The sequence below is a fragment of the Haliaeetus leucocephalus genome, unplaced genomic scaffold (genome assembly GCF_000737465.1).
Source record: "Haliaeetus leucocephalus isolate CR32 unplaced genomic scaffold, Haliaeetus_leucocephalus-4.0 Scaffold712, whole genome shotgun sequence".
Classification (NCBI taxonomy): domain Eukaryota; kingdom Metazoa; phylum Chordata; class Aves; order Accipitriformes; family Accipitridae; genus Haliaeetus; species Haliaeetus leucocephalus.
In genome coordinates this window covers 2,394,334-2,412,282 of record NW_010973148.1, presented here as the reverse complement: position 1 = coordinate 2,412,282, position 17,949 = coordinate 2,394,334, and the positions used below count along the sequence as shown (strand labels likewise).

The window sequence follows — 17,949 nt, the reverse complement described above, 5'->3', positions numbered from 1 at the left end:
AAGTTTTATGAACAATCAGAAATTTAAGACTTCAGGAATATCTCAGAGAATCTCTATGTTTTAAAGGTGAGTTAACATCTGCAAAATTACGACTGGAGTTGTTTGTTGAAACATGGGCATATTCAGCATCTTGTAGCAATCATTTCTATAGTATAACTGATAAATCTTATTAAAATTATGTACATTATCCAATAAACCATACTTGATTGCAGAAAAAATATTGAAATTTCAAGTGTATCCTGAAATATACAGAAGTGTTAAGTTTTTATTAGGAAATCACATTTAGAAAGATAAAGAGTATGTATAACACTACATGACTTCTGTTTTTTGACTTAACTTCATACTCTCATTGTTTGGAGTTCTCTATTTTCTCAAAACAAAATGAAAAACAGAGTGAATACATTTTTTGGAAAATATTTTTTATTATAAAATGTACAGTATATTGACCTTAATATTATAAAACACTGTAATGTATCAGAGTCTTGTAAAGACCAATAATTTATAAAATGAGACCAAGTTCATTGTTACTCTTTCTAGTCTCATAGTCTGATTTAAAAACATATATAAAATATATAATGAATGATTTGACTGTAGCATCCTTAGTAGCTGGAAAAGGTTTGTTCATATGTTAAGGTAAGTAATGTCTGCATGTATTTTTATTAAAATAGATCACTCTTATTTGCTAAGTTAGTCTTTGATTTTGAAGAGCTGATAGGAGAATGAACAGAAAGGTTAGTAATCATATTCTATAAGGCTAGATTATGTAAAAGCGCTGCAGGGTGTTAAGAAAATTATGTTTTACTAAAGCACTTCTATCACTGCAGCTCATTTATTAACAGTTAATACTTCTTTGGTACTTTTAAGGTGCTTGTTAGAACAAGGAATAGCTTTGGACTATTGACAAGAATAGAGTACTTTAGGTCTCAGATGCTATTGGATAGCATGAAAAACCACACTACACTCTCTTAACAATTTAAAGACCTTTTCCAACGTGTTAGTCTCCTCAGTTTCAGTATGTCTACTGCCTCCTTTTATTGCAGGGACTTACTACCATATTGAGTACAAAAGCAATGCACTTTGCATGAAAATAGGATTAATTCCTTTTTTTCCTGCCCTCAGCCTTCCTGGCTTTGTTGCAAGCAGTACTTTCCTTGTTGCACTTGCTTGGCAGTGACTTGAACACTAGTACCCAGCCAAAGGCATTTGTTTTAGTGTTAGAATATGTGTATGTAGGTTGTTTTCGAATCACTGCCTAGTATATTTTTAGCAGTGCATTTATAGAAGCCTGCATCCCTTTGAGTAGACTGCTGGATGACTAATGACCCCTGAGGGTGGAGGAATTTGTTTCCATACAGACGGGACTGAGCTCCTGTTGTCAGATGTGATTTGTCTGGAAGCTCCCACGTTATTTCTGCTTTAGGAATCCCAATGGCCATGCAGTTCAGTTTTACTGAATTTCCAGGCCTTGCATAGATGACGGGTGCGGGCTCACTGGTGATCCGGGGAGGATAGGCTATCACAATGACAGGCACGTTCATAACAGAAGTGCCATACTCCGAGGACACCTTGCACAGGTAAGTCCCCCTGTCAAACACAGAAGCCTCGCGCACCGTCAGTGAGCCATTCTCCTGCAGGGAAAAGCGACCCACAGCTTGGGGGGCATCCAGAACCATCCCATTGGGCAGCGTCCAGGAGACCTGTGCCCGCTGGTTTGGCTGGGTGATGCAATGGAGCTGCAGAGTTTCTCCATTGATGATGCTCACCAGGTTGTTGTACTGGTTGCTGATTTCTGGCCTGAGTCCCACCTTCAGGAAGACTACTCGTTCCACATAACCTCCTGGGTTTCTGGCTGTACAGCGGTAAGTCCCAGCATCCCCAGCGGAGAGGCTGCTGATGTGTAAGATCCCATCCCTCTTATGGTAAAATCTGTGCAGACGGCTGCCACTCAGCACTTCAGTGCCATTGGGAAGGATCCAGCTTGTGCTGGGCTTGGGGTTCCCCTGGACTGAGCAGTTTAGATTGATGCTGTGCCCAGCAATGGCAGTGATCCTTTCATTGATGGGATCTCTGAAGGAGGGTTTCTCCAAATGGTCTGTGATGAGGAGCTGCACAATCAGTCTCGCTTCCCCTCCTTCGTTCCGTCCGATGCATATGAGCTGCACCGCGTCTGTCTGCCTCACCCCTCTGATGTCCAATGTACCATTGCGATGCACAGTGATCCTGTTCCCATAGTAGGGAGCTGGCAGGATTACTCCTTCTGGAAAAGCCCATAAGACCCGTGGAGCAGGGATGCCTTCAGCTTTGCAGTCAATAAGTTTCCGGCTGTCCCTGGTGGCTGTCTCCCTCACAGATGTTATTGCACTGAGGTGACCATTGATTCTGGGAGGCTGAACATTAACGTGGATCCAGACGATTTTCCGATCTTCGCCAGCGCTGTTCCGCACTACGCAAGTATAGTTACCACTGTCAGATCTTTGGGCCTTTTGGATGAGCAGGGTGCCATCCCTATAGATCTGGTATTTGTCAGATAGGGCAGGAATGGGCCTGTTGGTTGGGGAGAGCCAGGTCACTTTGGGAGTGGGTTCTCCTTTGGCTTCACATGCTACTGTGACAACATCACCATAGGGTACATTAATAATGACGTAAGTTTTGTTCCTGATAGTTGCAGGCTCAGCCACTACTTTGACGCGCACTTTCATCTCATCCTTCCCAATCTGGTTCTCGGCATAGCAGGTGTAGTCCCCTTCCTCTCTCAGTCCAACGTCATTGAAATACAGGGTTCCATTATTGAAGACCACGTACCGCTTCGTCCGGCTGCCGCTGTCATCTGACTGCATGAAGGTATTGATCATACTGCCATCTGGGAGACCCCAGGAGATCTCAGGATCTGGCAGACCTGTGGCTACACAGTCAACTTTCAGGTCCCCTCCGTACTTGACCTTGTGGTTATTCTCATTCTTATGTTCTATTTTTGCTGGTTTCATCATCACATTCACTTTAAGGACCACGTAGTCATCCCCGATCTTATTGCGGGCCACACACAAATAGTCTCCTGCATCTTTATCTGTAACTGAATGGACAACCAAAGTCCCGTTGCTGAATACTTTGATTCTAGTCTCCAAGCTACTGTAAGGAAAGAAAAAAAGAAGAGAACATGAGCTGCAAAAATCACATTTTAGGTATTAATTACTGAGTGAAACCTGGGGAAAAAACCAAATAACTCAACCATGCTGAAAAAAAGGAGAGGAGCATTGCTATCGTTAGATAATTAGATGGTCTGAAACGTCCAAGATCATCACCACCAAAAAGCAAATGGAAAAAAAATGATTCTATTCACTCGTAACCAAGCAATTCTATTCCATTCAATGACTTTAATGGTGGTTTTGAGCATTAAACACCAAATGATGGTATTTTTGACTCTTCTGACTGCAGGTACATTATTGTGTAACATTCAAATATGGGATCTCTGAATGATACACTCCACATAAACCTATATGGACCATAACTATGGCGTCTGGCACTTGGGTCCTCAGCTTAAAACAAATCAAGATGAGTCACTTCCTCTGGCAACAGGTATAACACTTTAAACCTTTAGAACAATCACAAAGAAGCAAAATATTGCTAAGCTTTGAAATATGGAAAAAAAGATTTTCAGTGTGCTAAAAAGCTAGTATTCCTTTCCACTTCAATATGGAATTGGTGTATTGTGGTCAAAACTAATTTCCTCAGTAGCCCCAATTTTCTCCCCAAAGAAGATCTCCTGTATTTGAAAACCAGCCCACATAAAGATCACGAGGGAAAATGAAAAAAAAAACCAAACAGTATTTTGTTGCTATTACTGTGAGGCATAAAATGAATTCTGGATTTCGTGCTATCTACAGGCTATGCAAATATATTTTTTGTCAATGAAAAAAATGACAACTATGTTCAGCTATTAAGAAAGTTGTTGACAATTGTGCATTTTAATTTCAGTACATTTCTCATCTGTCTATAGTGCTCAAAGAGTGAGTAATGAATAATTTATAGAGAAGAAATTGTGTTTTCAGCAAAGTCTTAGGACAATTATTGTAGATTTGGAGAAGTGATATTTTACTTGATATTGCGAACATTGGAGAAGGTATTGTTTTAGGCATTTATATGCAACTGGGTTTGCACAAACCTTATTGCAAAGTAATATTTATTTATACAAGGATGTTAAAATGATCATGCTTACTGAAATAATTATAAGATGATTTCTTTGCCCCATATTTACTGTGTATAATGATTTGTACAACAGATAAACAAAATTCAGCGAACCCTTTTCTTCTGGGGAAAAGCAGGCACCGATGCAACTCCATGCGGACTAAGCACATTGGAACAAGCAATACACAAGCTGTATATCTTAACTTTTGCCATTGGACTTTTTACTATATTTACAAGTGGCTGTAAAAGACAAATAGTGGCAGCTTATCCCAAACGCCTGATGCTGACTTTTCAAGAGTATGATTGTTTTCAAGAAAATTATGCTAAGTTACGACTTGGCTATCTTTTGATATAATTTCAAATTCTTCCTTAAGGATTGGGGGCCTCATTCAAAACTCACAGAAGTCAAGAATGAAACTTGTACAGATACAGATGGTTTTAGTTCTCGAAGTTCATCTAAACTGTAATTTAGGTGTGACACCTCAAATAGTAATTTACCTGTGTAGGGAATCAATCATCCTTTTGGAAGGCAACCTCCATAATATCCGAGGCCAGGGGTCACCCGAAGCACTACAGTCCAAATGCAGGATGCTGCCATATGTTACATCTGTTCTCTGAGGAGAGCTCCCAGTGATCTTGGCATTAGACGCGTGCTTCTTCACATGGAGCTGTATTGTTCTCCTGGCAGCTCCCACCATATTAGCAGCAATGCACTCATAGGTCCCACTGTCCCTGGGGGAGACGTTGCGAATGTAAAGAGTTCCATTGGGAAAAACAAATAAATTCCCATTGACAAACTGAGAAGGTCGGACTTGCGTGCCATCAAAGACCACCCAGCGGATGCTGGGAGAAGGTGCTGCTTTGGCAGTGCAGTGGATGTTAATACTGCTACCGAGGGGCAAGGAAATGTTCTCTTGCTTATCCTGCTGGATGATGGGGGGTAAGGCTGCGATGTGCAGCCTCACTGCAATGCTGTCAGCTCCTGCAGCATTGCTTGCTACGCATTTGTAAACTCCTCGGTCTGAAAAAGTTGCTTGCTTGATAGACAGGGTTCGATTTTCATGAAGCATTATCCTGCCTTCTGTGGTGGTGACTGTCTGCAAAATCTTCCTATCTGGGAAAATCCATGAAATATGTGGGCTTGGAGTCCCACTAGCCTGACATTCCATTGCTATGGTGTCTCCAAAATAGACCGTGACATCTCGATAGCGGGAAAGTAAAATTTTGGGCTGGTGGGCTACAACTGTAAGCACAATGATCATTTTATCTATGCCATGCAGGTTCTGAGCTGTGCACAAATACTGTCCACGATCCTGAAGTTGAACATTTCTGATAAGGAGGGTACCATTTTTCCAGACTTCAAACCTTTGTAACCTGGTGTTGGCTGACATTAGAGCTCCTGGGAAGGTGAGAGGAAAGAAAAAAAACGGAAAGTCAAAGAGCTTAAGACATACATCATTGCATTGAAGAAGTCTTACCTAAGATTTTAGACTTACTTAACACCAACTACAACTTCAGATGGATCACATAACGTCTGACACTCTCCATAGCTCCAATTAGTCTTTGTTTCTATTGCAGAACTAACCATACTAGCTTGCAAGCATGTACAGTGTGGGAACTTTTAAGGGCTTTATGCTTTAGGATTCCTCTTAAATCTTTATGTAATTTCTCTTTTCCTTCTGCCTATGGAAATGACATACACATCAATACTTAAGGCAGCAATGTTAACAAACCCATACTCACAAACTCTAACTGCTGTGAATAATCATTAAATGGTAGAGGTTTTCTTTTACTACAAGAAATACTGCAAAGTTATTTTACCTGCAATGATTAGTTGCAGTTAGTCACTTTTTAAAAGAGACAGAAATTATTCTCCAGTGCTTTGGACTATTCCTGCAATCATTTTGCATTTCTGTGCAACAACCCAAGTATTTGTACCCTTAAAAAACCATGTGGAAGAACACATTTTTCTCTTGTCTTACCTGTAGAGACTTTTGTCCAAGTAATAAAAGGTTTGGGTTCCCCTACTGCATCACAAGGGATAAAAGCATCTGCTTCAGCAAGAATGGATATGCTCTGGGACCCTTTTGTGATAATTTTAGGTCTTTCTCCATGTATCCTGAAATTAGTGGAAGATTGAATTACAGTCGAATTGAGTGGCATAATGCCTCCCACATAAGGCACAGATGGAACTTTTTGATGATGATGATGATGATGATGGACACTTTTAAAAGGATGAACTGTGGTGGATATCTGTGGTTTTGTGTGCTGAAAGGCTGGAGGGGTGATCTTCAAAATCACTGCTGGTGGTGATGTGGTGGTTGTGGTGTGTGGCATTGGAGGCACTGGAATAGCTGTAGCTTTCTGCACTGTAATCCTAGTAGGGAAGACCTGGCCAACCTTCTTCTCATTTGTGTCTTTTGGGACTAGTTGACTAGGGACCACTGGTTTAGGATGCAAACCTAAATGAGGGAATATCCTTGTTCTGTTGAAAAGGAATGGCATTCTGGAACTGGGATAATAGGGGATCCCTTGACTTGGTAGTCTCCCTGCTGTGCCTCTGTTATCTGGGACATAGTTATTTCCAAAAAATCTTGAATTAATATTGTATCTGTTCTGACCCTGATTACCAAACTTGCTTGCAGTGAATGGATTTGTTTTGTGAAATGGAGATGCTTGTGTTGGGGTAGTTGTTTCTCTCTGAGAGGCAAAAGATTTTTTGTCCTGGATGGTATGTGCTGCATATGCTGTTATCTCTGGTTTGTTTGTGTAGTGAAGAGGCTGCTGTGTTATAAAATAGCGAAATGAACCTTGTGTTACAATATATGGAGGCTTCACTGTGCCTCTTACTGGAACATGCTTTGGAGGCACAACAGGCAGTCTTTGGTTTAGGCTTGGTATCATTCCAGCGGGTGGATGGGGAAGGTTTGGATTTAGCAGTAAACTATTGTTTGACTTGCTACTATACAACTCTTTGAATTGCTCCTCTTTCAACTGTATGCTAATCCTGTTTTGGCTAGAGGAAGGAGTAGGGTGTACCATCTGTCTTGAGCTCACCACCATTTTGTCACCACCTGCTTCAACTTGTTTTGCTTCTGGGAACCTTTCTTGATTGAAGGCATTACTTTCCTCGGTGGTATAATGAAGAGAAGGATGTGAAGTGCTTGAAATGGAAGGGGGAAGAGTGGCAAATTTTATAAATGGAATAAAGGCAGTGGATGTAGTCAGAAGCCTTTCAGTTGTCTGCGAAGTGGGATCACGATGGAATACATGTGACATAGCTTCCTTTTTATCCAAGGAAGATGGCTTTGTCCCAGTCTGGGAAGCAACAGATTTCTTTGTTTCTCTAAGTAGAAAAGTCTGAGTTTCTGTCGTGCTGAAGGAGGAGGACAAAGTAATCATCTCATGTTGCTGAGGTGTCTCAGTTATTGCTGGTGTTTCTAAAGACACTGTGGGCTTCCATGGCTCCTTTGAACCTTCCACTGTGCCAACAGGAATACTTAAGTCAGCCATAGTGGGATATTTCAGCTGGAATGTTCCGGTGTTTGTTTCATTAACCGCAACTTCTGAGTCAAATAGGACAGGCTCTTCTTGAGATTCTGGTTTTGCAGATAGTATCAAGCTGTTCATATGCTCAGGAGAAGCTGTTGTGCTTGATTGTTCTGCCTTACTATCCATAGTTATAGAATCTCCTTTAATGCCCTTCTCCTCAGATATATTGACTAATGAACGGTATGCTGGCACTTCACTTTGCTCTGGTTTCAGAGGTGCACTTGACTCTTTCGTGGGAACTGCGTCATGTACAACATATGATGATAAAATCGTGATAGGTGCAGTCACTGGAAGTGCCAAGGTTTTGGGAGCAGCAGAGAGTGTCACATGTTTTGCTTCAGGTGGAGAAGCAGTAGGCCTAAAGAATGAAGTTGTGACCACCTCTCTGATTTTGGTAATTTTCTCTAAGACAATCGAATCAGTAACTAATGGAGGAGTGAATTCCACATGCTTCTCTTCCTTAGCCTGTATTTTGACATTGTTTTTAAGATCAGGACTTGCAAGAGTTGCAGAAGATGTTCTGGTCACAGGTTCAACTTCAGGTGTCCTTGGAACGACAGGCATTGCCTCTGTGGTTAAAACAGCAGCAGGGGAAGGCTTTGGTCTTTGTCGGATTCTGTTTGGCCTCAATCTCCTTCTCCCATAAGGCCTTTTTCTAACATGCTGTGTAATAAGTGAAGGCATGGTCTTTCTATAGGGAGTTGTTGTTGTGGCCACAGTGGTCAATCTACTGATGGAAGAAGCAGTTTTTATCCCCTCTGTTGTTTTACGAAGAGCATCAGTACTATGCAAAATGAATGTGGGATCTGGTTTTGGAGCAGCCAGGTTTCTACGTTCTCCTCCCTGAAAACTCTCTGCATAACTGCTGGACATGCTTTCTTGAGTCAATGTATTCCTGTGGGTCTCAGGTTCTTCCATGCTCTGAACCCTGATGGGTGTGACAGATGGAAAACTTGTACTTAAGTCTGCCATTTTTGGCTGACCTGTGGATACTTCTTTGCGCTGGTCTATCAAGTCATCGCTCTTTTCTGTAACAAATGGAGAAACGGATGAAGAAATGGTAGTAGTGCCTACAGAACCTGTTGGGATGATCTCATCCAGCTGAGAAGGTGTTAAAATTATGGTGTCAACACTCATGGGGTCCACTTCATTTAACTTCACACTTGTCTCTATGACACTATGAAGATCCACAGTCTGAGACTCAGCTAGGACAGTAGCATCAAGTGGTAGCTCAGCAAAAGCAGAATTTTCCTCTGATATAGAAGATATAGTTCTATCTTCACTTTCCACTGTGAATGAACTGCTCTGGATTCTAGGAAAGTTTGTTACAACTTGTCTGGTTAGAGGGTCTTCAGTGAAAGCATGGATATTTTCTCTAACTACAACTGAATCATCAGTCCTGACATCAAGATGCTGCTGGCCTTGGGGTTGCACAGTTGCAGAGACAGGAGTCAAATATGGACCTGATACAGCGATTTGTACAGAGTTTATACTTGCAGGTGTTTCTAAAGCCCTGTGGTCGGAGAAAGGTTCAGTTTCCGACCTCGTTAATATGGATTGGACTGAAAATGCGTTAGTGTTGTGGGAAACAGTGACTGGGAATGGCTCATCTTCACTCACAGGTGATGTATCAGCAGAGGAATCTACCACATCAGCTGCTGTCTCTGAAGGCGGAGGGCTAGCTACTGGATGAGGGACTGGAGTAGTTTTCTGCATGACTGATGGCACTGCGGTTGTTGAAGAAATGGCTGTAGCTGTTGTTGTTCTAGGAAGATTCTTCCCACGGACCTTTGCCAAAATGTCAGCCCAATGCTGTGGATTAATCTGCTTGCTTGCCACATTAATTCTCCTTCGAGATTCAAATACTCTCCGGCCTTCTGCAACATTGCTGTCATGGGTTTTATCAGTACTTTTCCAGATTTTCATTTTCCTTCTGCCCTTCTTCCCCTTTTTAATTTGAGCCTCTGGCACCTGGTCACTTTTTTGTTTGAAGGATATTTCCCAGTCTTTCAGGTGGTTCTTTCTTCGTGGGAACTCCTCCACCCCTCCTGTCCCTGATCCCTCTCCATCATCTATGACTCGCCCTCTTGTTTTTGACAAACTTTTTGAGCCTGGGCGCTTTTTTAGTTTTACTCTTTTAAATGACCTATCAGACACCATTTTATTTACTGTGACCCTTACAACAAACTGATCTGATCCCTGCTGATTGACAGCCACACATCTGTAATGGCCACTATCACTGACGTGGCTTTTTGGAATAAGCAAAGTGCCATTGTCCAACATATATCCTTTTGAAGAGTTTGATAAATCAGTAAGTACCTGGCTGTTTGGAAGAATCCAGTTCAACTGTGGCTCTGGGATGCCAACTGCATTGCATGGCAAAACTATTGGATCTCCAACATTTTTTTCAACTCTCACTACGTCTGAATCAGCTACCTGTATAGCTGGAGGCTGCACTACAAGTCTGTAAGCCATTACATCCACATCATCTCTCACTTGGGCAACACAGTGGTACAAACCACCATCAGTGTAACTCACTGCTTTGATTATTAGCTGGCCGCTACTAAGAATGGAAAACCTACTGTCTTTCTGATTAAATGGCGCCTGCAGCTTAGTCCCATCTGGAAAGAGCCACTGAATGGAGGGGCGCTCAGAGGCTTTCACATCGCAGCTCAGCTGAAACTCCGACCCTTCCACCACACTCTGCGCTGTCCTTGTGCTCTGGTTTTGCTCTATCATTACCCAGCTTCTCTGCTGCCCAGTGTCTTTGGTACGAAATTTCTGAGAAAATGCTGTAAAAAAAGATAGCACCACTTTTTTCCCTGTGCTCTGGTGCCTGTTTAATTGGATATTTATAAGAGCTTGCATTACCCAGGAAGGCTCAGCCAGTATTTGAGCTTTTACGCCTGTGTAGTAAAGAGCATCATAATCTGAGCCTTGCCTGTACTGATAGCTTATTTTAGGCTCTTTGCTGAGCATAAATTCCCTCTCTAACTTGACAGGTACTTCACTGTAATAAGCTATAAGCTTCCATAGTTTTTCATAGTTTTCTCGATTCATTGGACATTCAAAATCCAGTGAAATTGTAGCATTTATATCTATCTCCTGAGTCTGGATTTGATTCCACTGAATTCTGGTAGAGCCTGTTGGTTTTTTGATTTCACAGTTCAGGTGGACTATATTGCCATGCTCATCAGTCATATTTAGAGTAATGTTCCATGGAGAGGACTGAAGCTCTTCCAGAGGGAGTTCGTAACTGTCACCATCTTCTTCATCTTGAGTGCTGCTATTCTGCCTCAGTGAGGACTGAATGACAGGTTTCCTACAGGAAATATCTTTCAAGTTTTGAATATCTTCTTTCTGCAGCTGTTTCGGGCTGTTGCACTTAGGACAGAGCTGCCCCCCTTCATAGGCTTTGTCCTTTTTGCATTTTAAAACACCTGCAAGAAAAAAAAAAGAAAGAAAAAAAAAGGGGGGAGACAAAAGATAGGTAAGCTGAAAAACTCTGTCCTAGAGTTAGAGAACTCTCAAAAGTGCAAAATGGACCGCATGAGGAATGCATTATGGCAGATGACACATAAGGCAAGGCTTTTAAAACGGCACCTCTTTGTTTTACAGTTGAATGGGTGCCTGATTCTCAAACTGACCACAATTTCTTCTGACTTTAATGAGAGGATCGAATACTCCATCCTTCTGAAAATTAGATTCACTGCCTCTGAATAAAATGCCTAGAAATTGAAGTCTTCAGAGCAATATTTTATAAGTCAGCAAAAATCTACACTGTGTTAAAAAGTCTGCATCTGTTCAGTGACAGCCTGCCTATCGAACTTGTGGATCTAACGTGAAGAGGACTGGGTCCTCTCAGCTTTCAAACATGCAGCATTTGCCCGAGAAATGCTGAACTTCATCATTAAATAATCCAAGAAGCTTTTTATTCTTCTCTATTCATTAACAACAGTACTGGCAATATACAAAACATTCTACTGTAGCTACCAAAATCTGCCAACTAGTTCCTGCACTTACAAGCTTATCAGCAGCAAAAAAAAAAGTAAGTAAGTGCCACTTCTTCCCTGACCTCTGAAATAACTGTAAACTCTGCAACGATAAAATAAAAACTAAAACAGAGAAGGAGCACTAAAACAGGAAATGATAGCCTTGACTCCTCTCTTCTAACAATGCCAGAAATACTCCTGTCTGCAAAATAACAGTCATATATTTATTACATTGTTCTGCTCACTAGAATGTCAAATGTCGCCTTACATATTTAGTTTGGAAACATGTTGTAAATAAAATGTATTCCAGTTATTCTAGGAATAACTGTCATGCTGATCACTCCTGAGGAATAAGGGATCTTTGAATGAATGACCAATATACGGGTGGGTAATAAGGCAAAATGTTAGAAGAAGGGGAAGAGTGGCAAAATTTCATACCATTTTTTAATTAAAAATATATGCTTTTCCAGTCTGATACATTAATTTGCTTGAAAAGTTCTTACAAATGGAATATTTAACTGAACCAGTCTATCACTTGCAGATTCAAGTATGATGTTTCAAAGATAAGGAAGCACGCTTCATGACAGAACTGGCCCACAACCAACTTGGCAGTGGTCACATTGGTCTGAAGAACTTTAATAACTCTATCTGGACAGAATTCCCAAAGAAGGTAATGTTATAGTTATATAAAGATGCAAAACCTGTCATACATGTAAATGGCATGGATAAATTATTTTCTCTTTCCCATAATCATTGCTGTTGTAGTGCAAAAAGGGAATCTAATTGAATAAAAATGTTAAAAAGCCAACACTGCACAAGGGAAGAAAGTTCATCTAGTATTTCATTGTTATAACTTACAGTGCAACTTAAGTACACTTAATATACATACTCATTTGGATCAAGGAGAGTATATAAGAATATTAAAATGTAAGCTAGTGAAATAGAATATCGAAGTTAGATGCCTCAAGTATCAGTTCAGGCAGGAACACTTACATTACACATTCAAGTATCACACACTTTTAAAAGTATTGTCGTATAGCTAAGTGCAAAACCGCGATGAATTACGTATTCTAAGATGGCAAGACCCACCATCATCCACCATACATGCTTCAAATCATTATATACACCTTGTGACTCCAGCATTCGAGACATCTTCAGCTGCAATTAAATGACAATTCCCTCTTAATATTTTAGCGGCAGCTCTGGTATAACACCAGTCCCTCTGGCCTACTACAGTAAGCACTTAGCAACCTGAGGTGGGGCATTAGTGAACTGAGATACCCAAATCAAAAACTGACATTCAAAAAACCCCTCATTTTGTGTATTCCTGATATATAGGCATTATAAAACTCTTCTGGTTGGTTTTTTTTTTTTTTTTTTGCTTCTTGTATTTTGCTTCTGCACATGACCAGAATTGTTCCAGCCTAAGCAGTGTGATACTTATCTCACATCTAAGCCTAAACGAAGATAGACCAGTTATTCTAGGAAAAAAATTGCAAGATTGTAGGTGTTCTTTGAAAATACTTAAACCAGATTTTCTCCATCACAAAAGGAAGTCGTGGTCAATGAAGAAACACAGGTAGACATGAAGGATGCATATTACTTAACAGCCTTAACTTTAATAGCATCAAAGTTAAAGGACTCATCCAGGAATTTGGAAACCTGGTTTCCATTCCTTCCTTAGCCAAACAAGTTCAAATCCAACGTTTCCACCTCCCACAAGAGCACATAGTTACTAGCTTTGCTGGTTGAGAACAATCGCCAGCCCTTAGTCAAAGGTGTATCGCTGTACAAAGGAACACATTAACAGGTTATAACCTATCTCCTCCTTCCAACTACAAATGTCACTATCACTTTTTCCATCTTGAATGTAATGGCTAATTCCTTTGGGTTTGAATACAGATTTTTAGCCAGTGACACACAACTGCTTCTTCTTTACACTGTTTTTTAAATACATGCATTTATTGAATGGTAATGGAACACAATAGTACACATAGACATCATGTAAGTAATAATACTCAGGAAATAACAGAACCATCCGTATGCAGAACAGGAAAAAAAAAGATCTAACATTATGAGTTGAAGAAGCATTGGCATTTTTGCTCTTACCTCCAGAAACTTCGTTCCATTCAAGGAGCCACTTTAAACTGCAGTCGCAGGCCCATGGATTCCCATGAAGGTAAAGATTTTCCAGCAGGGGCATGCCTTGAAACATCCCTGCAGGCAAGGTCCTAAGAGCATTTTCAGATAGGTAGAGATGTCTCACTGTTGACAGTTTGAAATAATCAAGGACCATAAATGTTGAAAAGGTGTGGGGGTGAAGCTGCTGGAGCAAATTTCCTTCTAAGTGGACCAGTCTCAGAGAAGTTAATCCATTAAAAGCATTTGGATGAATAAACTCAATTCTGTTGTGGTCCATGTGCAGTCTCATTAAGCTTGAAAGTCCTTGAAGAGTTTGGCCAGTTATGACTTTCAATTTATTGTAACTAATTTTGAAAACCTAAAAGAAAAAAAAAAAAAAAGAGATTAATTTTGGTTTTTGATCTAAATCCAAACAGAATAGCAAGCAAGCAGAGGTTTTCCTCCCACATTCAAATATCCTCTGCACCACTGAAAAATGATACGCTGGTCAAAGAGGGAGAACACAACTGAGTATTAGTTGGCATTATCAAGTATGACATAGACGTAGTTAATAGATCTCCAGTGTATTTGGGGAAAAATGTTACCTTAAACCTAAGAAAGGCATTACAAAACCCGCTTGTTTTTGTCTTTTGTTATTCATGGAAGTTAGAATTTATGAAATTCAGTAAGACCTGAGCATTACCTGTAGAGACACAAGATCTTTCAAAGCACCATTAGGTATATTCTGAATGTCATTTCCATGTATCATGAGCAATTCCAGTTTTGTAAGTCCTGCAAAGGAGTTTTCGTGTATAGACTGTATACTGTTAAACCTGGAAAAAAATCACATGTGCAGTTACATTTTATGCACTGAGTGTCATGGACTGCAAATGTAAAATTAGCATAACCTAAGTTTCAGGAAAAACTGGAGGGATCTTAATGCATTGTCAAAGGGCCAGAAGTTACTGAAACATTTTTACAAGGCCAAGTATACTTAGTTCATGTTTAGATTAAGATTTCTTTTAACTCAATTTGTGGCACTTTAGCTGTAATTTAGGAGTAAGAGTAATAAATAGGAGTTTAAGTTCAAATAGTTGTCAGTGTGTTTTTCCATGCAGCTTGGTTTATGGAACGGTAATAAATTAATGGCCTGTAGCCAAACAATGATGCTATGGAGTCTGGCAAACTAGGCAGGCTGCAGTGTTGCCAAAACAGCATCTAACAATAAATGAATAACGATTTGGAGAGAGGACATTAAAAATAGGTATCTCCCAAACAGCATGAGAAGCAGGAAGTCACATCCCGCTTCACTGACTGTTACATGTAATTTGCTACAGCAACTAATTACATAAGATCTAGGAATTGACCTTCCGATTACATAATTTGAGCCTAGAAAACCCTTTTAGAGAAGTAATATCGAAAATCTACTTCTTGAAAATAATTCAGTTTCACTTTGGACAAATAAATCAGGTTTTATTTGCCAATACAGAAGTCTTAAGGTCGGTGGCCTAGCTCTACATTCGGGGTTTTCCACATGTAGACATAAAATTAAATGTACGAGCTAATCTGGGCATTAAGCCTCTGAATTAAGCATAGAATTTTAAATATTTTTCCTATTTTGTAACACTTTCTAGAAAGGAAGGGAAGAGACAGCGAGAAATTAAAATGCTTTGAATATGGAGGAAATACTTTCAGATCCTCATCATGTTACCTATCTGAAGATTCTGAATTTGCTAAAAATTTAGGCTACTGTTTTGATATTTTTAGTCCTATTACAGATCTACTAGGCTTATAGCAGTCATCCTGTTAAAATTCCTTATTTCAACATCAGGCCTTCTAAAAAATATTAAGTTCTCTAAATAATTTTACCTAAATTATTTCTAGTTAGGAAAACAATCTTTACCTACTAAATATATAGCACCTTAAAATACAAATATGGTAAAAGCTGCTTTCCAAATTGAAAGAAATGCAACAACAGATAGCTAAGACTGTTTTTCCACGGGAAGGGGCAAAGATAGGAAAGGGCTTTTATGCTAGCAGTATCAAATAACGTACTTTTATTAAAAAACAGCCAAAATGTCTAAATAACTTAGAAGCCTACATCGCATTTTGAAAAGCAATTTAGGGATAGAGTTTGCCACAGAATGTTGATGTATGGGGGAGAGTTGACTGTGAATATGTGTGGGTTTGAATGTGGGGGGAGAGGGAGGCATTTTTGACTCAAAAATGGCATGAAAGTACAGATTGCTGTAATACAGAGTTACTGAGTACAAGGGCACTTTGAGACTAAAATCAAAATTAGGCTTTAGGTGGATAAAGTGCTGGTGGATACAAATTTTAACTATGGAGAAGCAAAAAAAAAATAAAATCAAGGTCCCTACTGTCAGTCATTGCATGGTGAGCTGCAGCTTACAGGCCTTGAGGTGGTCAGGGTGAGTTCATACCAGGCAGTGAGGCAGCTCTGATATCAAGCAGAAGAGGACTGTGACTCTTGCACCATGCCCTGTCACATAATGATCCTACACAGCACTTCTGTGACAGGCAGCCTGCCAACTGTACCTGCCTTCTTGTCTCACAATCTGACAGACAGGTGTGAGCTGGCAATACCCTGGAGGAGGAAAGTGAGTTGGAGCCTGAGCAATCTCTCCCCAAAACATTGATGTCTGCTTATATTGTGCTTAAGTTCCTTGAAAAAAAAAACCCCAAAACAACTGCAAAGGCAACGGAATAACTTTGTTTTTACTGTATTGCTTTAAGATATGCTATATGTCATTGTTCTCCAAAATGCTACCTGGCTACATCACAGAATTTTATTCCTGCTGTATTTTTTGACATCAGGGATAAAATTCACCATTTAGTAGAAACCCCATAGTAGGTTTAATTCAATCTGTTTTTTTATAGACTATAAAAGACTGCGTGTCCTATCTGTCAAGAACCACTGACACCATGATGTAAATATTTATTCGAAAACAACAGTAACTCTTCTTTGAAACAGGAAGGCTACGCTAAAGCTCTCTCCACGCCAGTACTGGCAGTGCTTGAAATACAGCGCCTGCGAGTAACCCCCCGTCTCTGCGATTCTACTTAAAAAGCAACACGCAGAGATCGCCGTCCGCGAAGAGCTCCGGCATTCGGCACCGAGACTGCGAAGCCGTTTGCTACGCCCTGCCATACAAACCCAAAATTGATTCTTTCCACATGTTTCGAAATCCTCGCCGGCACGGCTGCCAAGGACCGAAAGGTGCAGTGGACTTCGGTGGGGAGGTAGCAGGCGCAGGGCTGGGGGCAACCCAGGGCGCCCGGCGGCAGCCCCAGCCCCAGGATCAGCACCACGGAGAGCGCCCCCGCCGCCGCCCGCGCCCCCATCTTGTCGCCTCCCCTCGCCTCGCTCCTCCTGGGTCGTCCGGGGGGGAAACAGCCGGGGAGGGGGGGGAAAGAGAGAAGAAACGTGATTGGTTTAAGTCCTTTTAGGAAGCTTTAGAGACCTAGCCGCGCTCCGCAGCGTCCCAGAAGGTCCGCAGAGTCAAGGCGAAGGGCAGTCGGGAAGAGGTTGTCTTCCTCCCGCCTCATTTGCTCCTTCAGAGTTAGCTTTCCCCCCGTAATTCCCTTCTACTACTCTACTAAAAACCTATCTTACCAAAGTCACGCTGTCTCCCCACGGTAATAAATTCCGTAGGCTTGTTCTATATGCCAAGGATAGTAGTAGTACTCCTCTCGCCTAAAAATTAGAAAACTTCAAGGGAAGCACCTAGTTCAAGCAAATTGCCATGGCTCCCTCTACAGTCAATGAAAGAAAAAAAGCTACCCACGTTCATTTCAAGAGGAACAATATCAGGTATCTACCTGATCGGGTACCCAGAAATAGTACGATTCAGCCTCATTAGGTCCCTGATTAGCTAACTCACCCAGCCTAGCTGCCAAGCTTTTAGACAGGCTACTAACTTTCAGGAGGGTAAAATGCGGCTGAGTGAGTCGCATTCATAGTGTCTATGGGAAATGCTGTCATTGAGAGAGAGAGAGTGAAGGAAAGAATTGGTTGGCCACAGATCTGGACTCTGTCATCCTCTGCCACACATTACTGTGCGATGCTGGATGTGCTCTT

At 40.9% G+C, this 17,949-nt stretch overlaps 1 protein-coding gene across 1 annotated transcript; it reads right to left on the bottom strand.

Annotated features, from left to right (window-relative positions):
• Window positions 1-414: 414 nt before the first annotated feature.
• MXRA5 (matrix-remodelling associated 5) lies at window positions 415-17,234 on the bottom strand. The gene is made up of 6 exons (XM_010580430.1): window positions 17,026-17,234; window positions 14,551-14,680; window positions 13,836-14,226; window positions 6,165-11,174; window positions 4,681-5,581; window positions 415-3,126 (listed from the first exon to the last, which is right to left on the bottom strand). Exons 1-6 carry the CDS (start codon window positions 17,211-17,213, stop codon window positions 1,215-1,217), a joined length of 8,532 nt encoding a protein of 2,843 aa, XP_010578732.1. The 5' UTR covers window positions 17,214-17,234; the 3' UTR covers window positions 415-1,214.
• Window positions 17,235-17,949: the final 715 nt, after the last annotated feature.